This window comes from Indicator indicator, chromosome 8, assembly GCF_027791375.1.
Source record: "Indicator indicator isolate 239-I01 chromosome 8, UM_Iind_1.1, whole genome shotgun sequence".
Lineage (NCBI taxonomy): Eukaryota > Metazoa > Chordata > Aves > Piciformes > Indicatoridae > Indicator > Indicator indicator.
The window spans coordinates 34,516,185-34,528,443 of record NC_072017.1 but is presented as its reverse complement, the minus strand read 5'-3'; the positions used below and the strand labels follow the sequence as shown (position 1 = coordinate 34,528,443).

General features: G+C 38.4%; 1 protein-coding gene across 1 annotated transcript in view; it reads right to left on the bottom strand.

Moving 5' to 3' along the window:
- BANK1 (B cell scaffold protein with ankyrin repeats 1) overlaps window positions 1-12,259 on the bottom strand; it is a gene marked incomplete at its 5' end in the record, with an annotated part of 142,586 nt that overhangs the window by 105,245 nt on the left and 25,082 nt on the right. Inside the window, 3 exons of the mRNA XM_054382960.1 lie at window positions 512-632; window positions 8,652-8,794; window positions 10,976-11,114. Coding sequence (XP_054238935.1) covers window positions 512-632; window positions 8,652-8,794; window positions 10,976-11,114 — 403 coding nt within the window. The remainder of the gene's footprint in view (window positions 1-511; window positions 633-8,651; window positions 8,795-10,975; window positions 11,115-12,259) is intronic.

Below are 12,259 nucleotides of genomic sequence, written 5' to 3'. Positions count from 1 at the left end.
AATTAAAAAAAATTAAAACATAATATAATTATATTTTGGCTAGAAGTAATGAAAATTAAGTGCATGGAACTGAATGGGGTGCAGTTCCAAGTAGCTATCCATTCTCTTCAGATGGAGAAATCTTTCCAGTTTTCTTCTATCATCAAACTTTGAGAAAACGAAGTTTTAATTGTATTACAGAAGAGCTATTAGTAAAATATATATAACGTACAAGCATCTCTTAGTGTCTCTTACTACAGTTTTCTTCATAGGTATAAATTTGCTCAGCTGTAAAACTGTCAATCTGCAGTTAGTCTAAAGCTGACCAAAAATCCACACAACTATAAATACAGAGTGACAAAGTAAGGATTTACAGAATTCTTTGCCCCATTTGTCCTGCTTATGTTGTCTCCATTGTGGATGCCTCCCTTTCCCTACTGGCTTTAAATACTTAATGATTATCTTACTAACATTTATAAGTAATAACCATAGCAACAGTAATAAAAATCAATGCATATTAGAAGTGACTCACTAGCTTCTTGATGGGGATTTTCTTCATTTAGGAATGGGCTGAATTCATAGGCAGGTATTTTGCTTTTCAATAAGAAAGTCAGAACATTGTCCAGCTTCTCCACAGAAGAAAATTTGAAAGCCTGTTAAAAAAAAAAAAACAAAACAACAAAACAGTGCATTTGTTGCATGTGTATTTGTAACTTTCTACTGAGAGTGCTGGCGAATCAAATTACTGGAAACAGTAGTATTATAGACTCACAGCAGCACAGTTTTTGAAGGCTACAGAATAGATACTCTAATATAGAAGGATCCTAACAAAATCCAATTGAAGGAAAACAAGTATTACAAGTTAGTCAGCTCAACCATAAGTAAAAACTTCTGGTTGAATGGTAAGGACAGGAAAATTTGTGTTTAGCAACTCTCAAGCTAGATAAAACAATTCAGTGTAATAACCAGGAACTGTTCTAACAGATGAAAAGTGCCAATATATCCCAGGCCTTACTATAGCAGAACTCAGGATGAGTTGAAAGACTACAGTAGCCCTGTTGCCCAGAATCTTTGCATTACAACTGAGTACTTTGCTAGGTACCCTATAGTTTCAGTTCCATCAGCCAAGGCATGACATGGCTGGCAGATTAAGAAACTGACAACAAACAGATTACTGTTTTACTAAATAAGTCTTTAGACAATGGAAATCCTCACTGACTGCCATGAGATATTTTTTTGGATTGCCTTTTTCTGGACAGAAGGCCAAGATCTGTTCCTGAAGACTCTCAAGGCAGCCTTAATTGTTTCTTTGCTTGGAGTGACAAGAGAATCATGACTATAGAGATGTAAACTGAGCACTATTGCACTAGTCAAGCTAGTGTTGCACTAGGCACTGAAAGATGTGCAGCCACAACAGAGAAGCACTCAGAAGTTGTTAATTTTCTCTGCTCACATCTCAGCAGCCCTGCGTTATGGTTTGCCCTCCCACAGCTGAAGTGCTTCTGGTCAAGACAATTATGAGATCTCTAGCAGGAAATATCTGCAGACACTTAGCTCAGATACTTTGTGACTGACATGCTGAGAGGTGAAAAGGACAGAGGGATCAGCTGTTGAAACATGAAGTTTAATTCCCAGGGTTGTTTAAAAGTGAGTAAGAAAATAATTGTGATGTCATCAGAAAAAGCTGAGTACACAAGCAGGATATAAGTTCCATCTGAGTCCTGCCCAGAATCAGAAGACAGGTTTGGGCAGATAGGGAGTTACCAATAATAAAATGTGATTGTTTATTTTTCCTGTAAATAATGCTGGCCCTTCCACTATTGATTATGAAAGCTAATATTTAGTAACTTGGGACCCATTTCTTTCCATAGTTTACCCTTTCTGTATTATCACATTAAATTCTCTGTATTTGTTAGTAATTATGAATACATAACTTAGTTCTTAGTAGCCGGAACAATAAGCATTAAAAAAATAATTTGGCTAGAAAAAAAAATAAAAATCTTTAAGGCTTGTTTTAAAATAAAAATCTAACATGAACACATGACTTAGACTGTGAACTGACAAAGGATATCCAAAGCCTACCAAATTCCCTTACTGACAAGAATAATCACATTAGATTTAAAAATTAAGTGAATAATATTAAAATTCAGGTAGCAAACCAGTTAGATATGGTATCATTATTGATGCTACCATACAGAGTTCAGTCTAGGGTAGGACAACACAAGTAATAACAAGGAACTAGCTTATAACTGTAAGTAATCACAGAGGAACTAGCTAAGGTGAGTGTTTAGGTAGATCGTGGCACAAAGAAAGAGACTTAAAACCACTGGTATTCACTGAAGAAACTCTGTAACAGAAATTCCCTTATACAGATTATAAACATACAGATGGGCTTCCAGACAAGCTTCCTGAAACAATATTTTTAATTTCCATTTGAAATAGCAGGGACACCCCTTACACATTTTGTTACCTACCTATCCCTCTCTGTTCAAAGGAAAATGAACAAAAACCACCCCAACAACACCTGCCTCTTATCATCTGCCCTGAAGATGGCCTAGAGCAATTTCAGAGAGAATCCATTTCAGGCTGCCTTGTCTATCAAAGCCAAACAAATACTCCACAGTCTCTTCCCAGCAAACACTCAGAGTAATCTTGCTTGCAAAGCTCCTCTGCTTCTCAACATGAGATGAGGCAAGAATCCTTTCTTCTGCCTTTCATTCAGGCAAAAATCAGGAGGAGTATCTTAAGAGTTAATAACTCATACTTGACACTCAGTAACCAAATTCACACAGCATAAAACAGCTCTCACGGTGCGAGATGGAACAAGTCCTTCCACCAAGGAAAGCACACAGCTTCAGGAACTTGCAGCCACAAACAGGTGTACCACGTGAACACCCCAGGCTCAGTTCTTACAGGCTGCTGAGACAGAAACCGGACTGTCTAATCTCAAGCTAAACGGCTCAGGCTTTAACAAGCCTGCCTGCCTTCCAATGGGCAGCCTGTCCTCTTCTAAGATTTCCAAGTCAGGCACAACACATATCTTATATAGGGTTACCAGTATGATTCACTTCAAGTTTTCCCACCTCAAAATTCTCCTTTCCTTTGAAAGCAATCAGTTTAAAGGCTTTGACTTGACTGCCCATTCCTCCTCCAAAGCACTTCACAGATGGGGCATTTCCATATCCTGCTGCACCCTAGACAGGTCTCTATAGGCCCATGAAATCCTCCCAAGAAACTCCACCAACACTTACTCACCTAAAGTTCATGCTTAAGCCTCCAGAAGTAGATCTGTATTTAAAGTTAAATACACCACACAGGAACACAGCCAGTCAGCAGTTTGTGAAAACCCACGCTATATCAGAACAAATATTTAAGACATAACAGAAAAGAAAATAAAAGCACTGTTTTCTCCCTCTACCTTTCCAAGTAAGTTCTTTCCAGGAGCCACTCAGACTTAAGTGAGTGAATTTCTAGACGATTCTTCCCATGCTCTCTGAAGCACAGCAGCTGCTCTCTATTTCACCCTGCAATCCTTCTGCAAGTGCTACCACCTGTATAAGAGCTCATCAGCACTTCCCCAGGTGTCAGCACTATCACTATTTTCTCGCCCCCTTTTCAGAGCAATTGAACACAGCTGCAAACAGCCTCAAATATTGTGTTCAGTTCTGACCCCCTCTCTACAAGAGGGACATTGAGGTGCTGGAGCACGTTCAGAGAACAGCTGGTGAAGAGCCTGGAGCACATGGCCTATAAGGAGCACCTGAGACAGCTAGAGTTGTTCAATCTGCAGAACAGGAGGCTGAGGGGAGACCTCATCGCTCTCTACAACTCCCTGAAGGGAGGTTGGAGTGAGGAAGGGGCAGCCTCTTTTCCTTGGTGGCAAGTGACAGGACTAGAGGAAATGGTTTCAAGTTGTGCCAGGAGAGGTTCGGGCTGGATGTTAGGAAATATTTCTTCACAGAAAGGGTTCTCAAACATTGAAATAGTCTGTCCAGGGCAGTGGTGGAGTCACCATCCCTGGAGGTGTTTAAGCAGCATGTGGACCTGGTGCTTGGGGATATGGTTTAAGTGTTGACCCTTCAGTGCTGGGTCGAAGTTTGATTTGGATCATCTTTGAGGTCTCTTCCAAATGGATGTTTTCTGTGATTCTGTGAGAAGCTCCAAATCCTGACTATCACACCTGGGCTTCCAAAAATATAGAATCATAGAATCAAGAAGGTTGGAAGAGACCTCAAAGATCGAGTCCAACCTGTCACCCTAAACCTCATGACTATCTAAACCATGGCACCAAGTGCCACGTCCAATCCCCTCTTGAACACCTCCAGGGATGGTGACTCCACCACCTCCCTGGGCAGCACATTCCAATGGCCAACCACTCTCTCTGGGAAGAACTTTCTCCTCACCTCCAGCCTAAACCTCCCCTGGCACAGCTTGAGACTGTGTCCTCTTGTTCTGCTGCTGGTTGCCTGGGAGAAGAGACCAAACCCCTCCTGGCTACAACCTCCCTTCAGGTAGTTGTAGACAGCAATGAGGTCACCCCTGAGCCTCCTCTTCTCCAGGCTAAACACCCCCAGCTCCCTCAGCCTCTCCTCATAGGGTTTGTGCTCAAGGCCTCTCCCCAGCCTCGTTGCCCTTCTCTGGACATGCTCCAGCAATTCAACATCTTTCCTAAACTGAGGGGCCCAGAACTGGACACAGTACTCAAGGTGTGGCCTAACCAGTGCTGTGTACAGGGGTACAATGACCTCCCTGCTCCTGCTGGCCACACTATGCCTGATGCAGGCCAGGATGCCATTGGCTCTCTTGGCCACCTGGACACACTGCTGGCTCATGTTCAGGCACCTGTCAACCAGTACCCCCAGGTCCCTTTCCACCTGGCTGCTCTCCACCCACTCTGACCCCAGCCTGTAGCTCTGCATGGGGTTGTTGTGGCCAAAGTGCATCACCCAGCACTTGGACTTGTTGAATGCCATCATGTTGGACTCTGCCTATCTGTCCAGCCTGTCTAGGTCCCTCTGTAGAGCCCTTCTACCTTCTAACAGATCAACACCTGCTCCCAGCTTGGTGTCATCTGTTTACTGATGATGGACTCAATCCTTGAAAAAGGAGAAGACCAAGCACATGCTTTGCTACTTTAGTGAATGAGATGATCTATATTCCTTAACAACTGCTAAGAAAGCCTTGAAAATGCTTACCACTGACACAGTGTACATAGCCAGTAAATTAACATATTCCTCACTGGCTTTAGCACTACTAACAAGGTTACATTTACATAAAGATGAACTTCTTCAGCTGTTCTTCCATATCAGACAGTACTTTATATGCATTTCAATATCCCAATCACTTCTGCCAAAGACAATGGGTGAGGTTTAAAAATCACTTAGATGTATCTGACAATTTCAGCCACTGACAGAATATGCAGAGATTTCACACTTAGAGAAAAAGAAACATCTTAAAATGACAGCTGCTGACGTCATTGAAGACTGAAATAGTAAAAACATTTTCAGAGGAACTATCTCTGGAGATCAGGTAAAGACACATACAAGGTGATATTAGGTAAGTCCTATAGCTATTTCTTGCAAGTTTTCATAGAAAAAGCTGCACTTTATTTTCATTCTTCTTTATTTATATACACTGTAACTGAAATCCTTTTTGATAGATGTGTTAAAAACATTCTTTAAAACACCAAGTCCTTCAGAATCAACCAAAGTTTGTCCAAAAGAATTACTGAATCTCTCTAGATATTTTAAGTTACTCTAACATGAACTTATCAATTTCAGTAATGAAGACACAGCCTTCAATTTTTTTTTTAAAACCTAAGGAATCTGTACTCAACACTAAAAAAATTGAATCAATAGTTGCATTTGGCAGAAAGTCTGAGAGAAAAATCAATACAGAATGTAAACCTAGCAGAATGTTGAAACAAGAAGTTGATGAAAAGTAAAAAACGAAATATGAAAAATTTCAATTATGAATTATAAGAACCAGCAAATCAATCTGTACATTGTGTTACTCTAACAACACAAAGTCCTCAAAAGGGTTTCTTTAATGCAGAAATTATGTGAAAGCAAAAGAACCAAAAAATTTATGGCCTTAAGCTGACACTCAGCTCACACGTTCTGGTAACAAGTTAATGCAGCACTATGGTTCAATTCTTATGATCCCAAATCAGTTTTAGAAATATTCTTTTGAAATTTATGCAAAGAAACATTTACTTTTTTACTTATTTAGAATGTCTCATTGGTGTTGGTAAATGCTTTCTAAATTCAGACAAATTTGGAACACTGAAAATTACCGTCTATCAGATATGCCAAAGAATTTAACCCAAAATTGTAATTTGTAAAAATCTTAGAGTATGTTTAATCTAAAATATGGCTAGTTCATCTTTAATTCCTGTCTAAAAAAGGGGTACTATACTTTGTTGGTCTCCCACTAAGATATAAGAATGGACCTGACCATCAGGAATGGATGGCTGTAAGCCTGTTTCTTGGGGTTTGTTCATCTCTTTGGCTTTACTGGCGGCCAAAGTGGAGAAGGAAACAATAATCTTAACCATAGTATCTCAGAGTAGCTGGAAAGGTTGACAATGAAATTGTAATGAAAGGATTTTACCAAAGCAATGTGTCTTTGGTATGCATTAGTGTAGCAATTTGCTTTCATCACCAAATTTGAATAAGGAGATACTTTTCAGGTTGCAAGCCTTTGTGAAAATCTTGAACTCTTCTTTGAAGCACGGAGTGATACTCCTTTGATAATAATTGCTGTAAGCCTTTCCATTTTATTTTAATATTGTTTTCCATTGTGTTTGACTGTTACTTTGCACTGATAAACTACTGTTGCCCCAGGATACTTTTGCAAATAAGCTGATAGTCTCAAAGGTTTTAATTATCCTGGTTAAATAGAAGTTACTAGTACTTCTGCTACTTGATGGGAATTCTACTAAGTATCAAGTCTGGGTGTTTTCCTTGTATGAACTATTTGTAAAGATTAAGTTTAATCATGCTCTGTAAATTGCATCTTTATGATGTATCTTATTGCCATTAAACCAGGTTCACATGTGAGCTTCAAGCATTTAGAACATTTGTGGAAATATTTCAGCTACCTAACTATGCAGTGTACCTCACCTCGCGGCCCAGCAGGTACCATTAAACATGATGACAAATCTTCCAATACCTATGGACACTTACAAAAGAATTACCATTGCCATACTTCCTGTTGAGGGGAATTTTCAACTCACCACACTTTCCCACAGAGCAGCTGCGGTATTGTGTGGATTGTAAAAACTTAACCAATTATAATTTTTTTTCTCACCATTAATTTTTCAGTTGATATAACAATAAAATTAAGAGCAGGCAAGCAGTGTCTCCTCACATAAACCCTTGCTTATTATCCAGAAAAGTGAGGAAATTGTTAAACATACCTGGTAGTCATAACCTTACAGCTGATTTCCTGGTGTGCACTACTGCTCTGCACGGAATTATTTTTGCATTCGAATATAATTTGAATTGCCTGTGTCTTACTAAATGTTAGTCATGCTGGTTAATGAAGGGTCAGACTGCTGAATAACACAAATAATTCCCCTGGGGAAATACCAGGTGTGTTATAGGTATCTAGGTTACCATGTTAATTATGATTTTGTAATCTTTATCTTGTGCATAAGATTGTAAATTGAACCTGTTGGAAGCTTACTTTCATGTCTCTCAAAACACAGGCTAAAGAATGATGGATACTATATAGATTTTAAGAACCCTCTTGTACTTAGAGTTGCACCATTTTTCCTGTGCAACAGCCTGGTTTCCTAGAGGAGAAGTGACTTGTACTTGGAAGGAATCTACCCCCATCCTTAATAGAACACTAATAATGCAATACATCATTTTTTATTAATCCTTGTGTTATGAGTGTAATGCCTTAGGTGGTAGATAAGGTAGATTTGTCACAGGAAAATGAGACTGTCTGCACTGGAAACACAGACTATTATTTTTGTTCTGGTTTTGCAATTACAATATAGACATCATGACAAGTCTGCTTGGGCTAGCCACCACCCAAAAAATGTCCTAATAGATACTTTCTTTTCTTGTTGTTTTGTATGTGCCATTGGCACTGCAGCCTGCTGTGCTGATTTGAAACCCAGATAAACCCCTGGATTCTCCTAAATATATGCAAAGATTCTGCATCACAACCAGAAAACCACATGAATGATAACTCACCAGCTGTAAAGGGACTCTATATGGATAGCAACCTACTGTGTTCCATATAAGCTATGCCAGAAGAATCCCATTTTCTGGTGAATGAATAATAATCTTGCAAATACAATGTGATTTAGGATTGCTTGCTTCTATTGGTTTAGATCACATTGGAAAGAACACTTTAAATGGAGAGGGACATCACTACTGTGTGTTATTATTTTCATCCTCAGTGATGCCAGATGTTGTTCATCAGGCACATGCAGCACAAAGGATGTTTATATTGCTCTCTAAACAAAAAGAGAAGAAAGAGAAATTTGTTTTCACTTGCTTGTAACTAGACATCTCAAAGACAGGACTCTGTAACCCTGAGCCTGTTATTGAGCCATTACTCATCACTGTGCAATCAAAAGATTGTATTCTAGCTTTTAGCTCATATAGGCTCACATAATTTTTTTATTAGTATTATAAATGCAGAAGTCAACTTACCTGACAAGTGAAAGCTATTGGGTCAGCCACTTTCTTGAAAATGTACTCAATTTCCTCTAGTGCAGTATAGTACTCGATCTGCGCTGTGGTCTTAATGACTCCTCCACAGTAGACATTTACATATACAGGGCCAGCAGGAAAATCTTATAAAACATAAATCAGTACAGTAGCTGAAAATATTTTGCATTCCTAGACCAGAGGTCTTGGGGAATGAGTGAAAGAAGAAGAAAATATCACAGAAAATGCACTGAATTGATGAACGGGATTTGCATTTTAGAGATGATTCAGTGTAGTCAGGTTTTTATTCAGGTCTTTCAGTCTAACATTAAAAAGCTGACAAAAGAAAGTATCTGTAAACCTGTATTAAACAAAGCTATTGTATGGTTTCACATTAGAAAGAAGATGAAAACAGTATGCTTCAAATTTCCAACTTCCTTTTGACAGACTGATGGCCTATAATCAGCTCCCTTCTGCCTACAAATTAAGGAAAAGATCATTTGTTACAGTGGAATTGATGTTCATCTTCTGAAATAGCTTTTCTTCGTTTCAGGCAAGGTTCTCAAAACTGGATTTGAACTAGGCTGCAGAAATTGCAGTGTAATTACTTCCATTCCAGTTGTTTACCTAGTAAAAGCAAGGGAAACGGCCATTTGTGCAGTCTGTTACTTAAGTATGACTTTTCTGTGTATGCAGCATGAGCCTTATTTATGAGCACATTTTATAATTCATTAGTATTCACTGTGCTAGGCATCCTGCTCTACCATACCAGCACCTATTTCTAAACATTCTAACTGTGCCCAGAGACTAGTAATAAAAATGGGCAACCATGAAAAATACAGAAGAGCAATAAGGCAAAAGAAACTAAATTAATAGAACATCACCTTAGATCATTTAAATGGAAACTGCTTAAAGTTTTTTTAAAAAAAACAACCAAAACCAAACCAAACCAACAACAAAGCCCAAACACAAACCAAAAAACCAAATCAAAACCTAACCCCCCCAAAAAAACAAATAAAGAAACAAACAACCCCCCCAAAACAAACAAAACACCAAAACAAACAAACAAAAACCCACCCCTCAAACAACCAAACTTTTTTTTCTTATCACATCAGATCAGCTGGACACTTATTAAAAAAGGCTACTCACAAACTTCCAAATTTTGAATTTTGGATTTGAAATTTTGAAAGAGAAATCAATCAAATTTTGAAAGAGAAAATTACCTACAGAGAGAAGCACTAAATACAAATTATATAAGAAACTAAATTAAACTTGAGCTGCAGCTCTCTGGCAAATTTTCATAATGTTTAATTTACTGCTCCTAATTTATTTCTTCATCCACTCCAGAAGCCTTCCTGTGATGAACAATGTTCTCAAACAGGAATTCTGGTAGAACCTTCCAAAACCTGCAAATAAGGATTTCAGCCTTCCTTCTCTGAAATCCAGTTACAGATTAGTTTCTTGTTGGTCGTGTACTTTCCAGTCAGTTCTCCTAATACACTTCTGCACCACCACAGCGATAAAGAATTCTCAGGCCGTATGTGATGATTTTCTCAGGACAGTGTTCAGAATGAAAATCAGGCCAAGAATTACCCAAGCAGCTCCAATAAGCCACTGTTGAACACTACACCCTGTCTCTATTTATAATTCTTCTTATCTAATGTTGTGCTGCAATGGTTTGAGGATAAACTATTATATAAGTTCCTTTTGGAATTCACAAAATGCAGTGCAGTAGCAAGCTCCTCTCTGAACCCTCAGGTGAAAAGAAAATGTTAATTTTTAACTCACATTAGGTGAGTGGGGAAGAGGTGTGGCCCTTAAATGTGCACAAATATCTTAAGAAACTACTGGCAGCTAGTTAAGGATGGAGCAGTTAAAAACAACCACAAAAGGTGAGCTATACAGAGAAATGGTATGCATGTGAACAAAGAAAAGAAAGTATTTCCTCTATTAGTAAGAATTACAGAGAGGAGTATAACCAAATTTACTGCATTAAATATAAAATAAAACTTTTTGTTAATAGAGTAACAAGAAAAGATTATTAGCTTTGCATTTTATGGCAGTGATGTTGAAGAATCTTAATTTGTGACTAATTAATGTTTTAAGATTGCCATCTGCCACTTAATCACACAAACCCAATCTAATAGAACCTAGTTTCCCATAAATCACAAGGCCTTGTTTCTCAGCATGATTAATAAATGTTCTGTGTGCAAAACCTGTGTATGGGAAACACCTACAAAATAGGGGGAAGTGAAAATACTTATCAGAGAAAGTAAAGGGAGTCCAATATTTTCTGTTTGTTTAGATGTAGAGAATGTTTTCCTTACCTAAGGCTTTCACATACTTGACCTTCTTATTCCAAGAGGCTGGCTGTAGCCTAGTTTGTTGATTATCTGCTATGAATTCAATTTCTAGGGTTTCGTCATCTATTTCATCTCTCAACAAAATGAATATTTCACCAGGGTTCTATAAAATTAAAGCATGTTCCCATTAGTCCTTCAGAAACTTATGCTGAAAGCATAAAATGCAAATGAAAACACAAGTTGGAAGAAAAGTTCCTTTACCAACAGCTTCACATGAAAAATCACAATATCAAAACATGATTCTGTCTCAGTGTTATCCTTTAGCATTTTACTGACATAAATGACACAATTAATGTAGTATTTTAAGTTCATGTTAGCTAAGAATATTTTAAAACAGTGCTTCAAAAGCATATGTAGGTAAATTGTTTCATTTTCTAAGTCCATTCTACTTTATAGTATAGAAGAATGACATTCAGCCTAATAAGAACCTCAAATTCTTGAGACTCACTCGAACTCTTACAGTGAACTGACAGTCAAATAAGACAGAAGCAGCAGGTAATGTGAGACAATATCCTCTTATTGCCCCCTGAACCAGAGGGAATATTACTGCCTTAGATCTGTACTGATCTCAATAATGAGATGATGTGTTAAGTCACCTCTGAATGACAGCAAGCAAAATCCATGGCATTCCATGTGCACCACAACCTCCATATCTGACTGTGGCCATTACATAAAGGAATGCAGTGCAGGGTATTGTTCTTTCTCTGTTTATTTTAATTTATTTTCTCAGAGCAGTTCTGACTGAAATCAAACACCTATGAATGTTTGTGTCCATCAGATATCAGTGCAGATGTGCATGTACAAATATTTCTGATTTAGCTAAAACCCAGAGTAATGCTTATACAAGCATTTGTTGTGTAACTCGTGGTATGGGCACGTATCCATGTACCCATCACAGATTCTTACCAACAGACAATCCATATGTCTCAAAAAGTGCCTGACTACATGCTCCCTCTAAACTACAAGGCCCACATAACTGTAGTATATCTACCCAAGCTGTCAAATAATTCTGACAGAGTTAAAAATCCTTCAAAGGCTGCCTCAAAACTATTTTATTTGCAAATATTTTAGCTGCAGTGTGGATGTGATACAAAGGCAAAATAAATCCCCCTGCAGTCTCGGTGCACTGTCACTTTAGCCCCTTATCTCCTATTTGTTTTCCCTGCATGGGTGAGTTCCTGTGTGGCCTGGTATAGATGATCCTGCTTTGGCAGGGGGGTTGGACTGGATGATCTCTCGAGGTCCCTT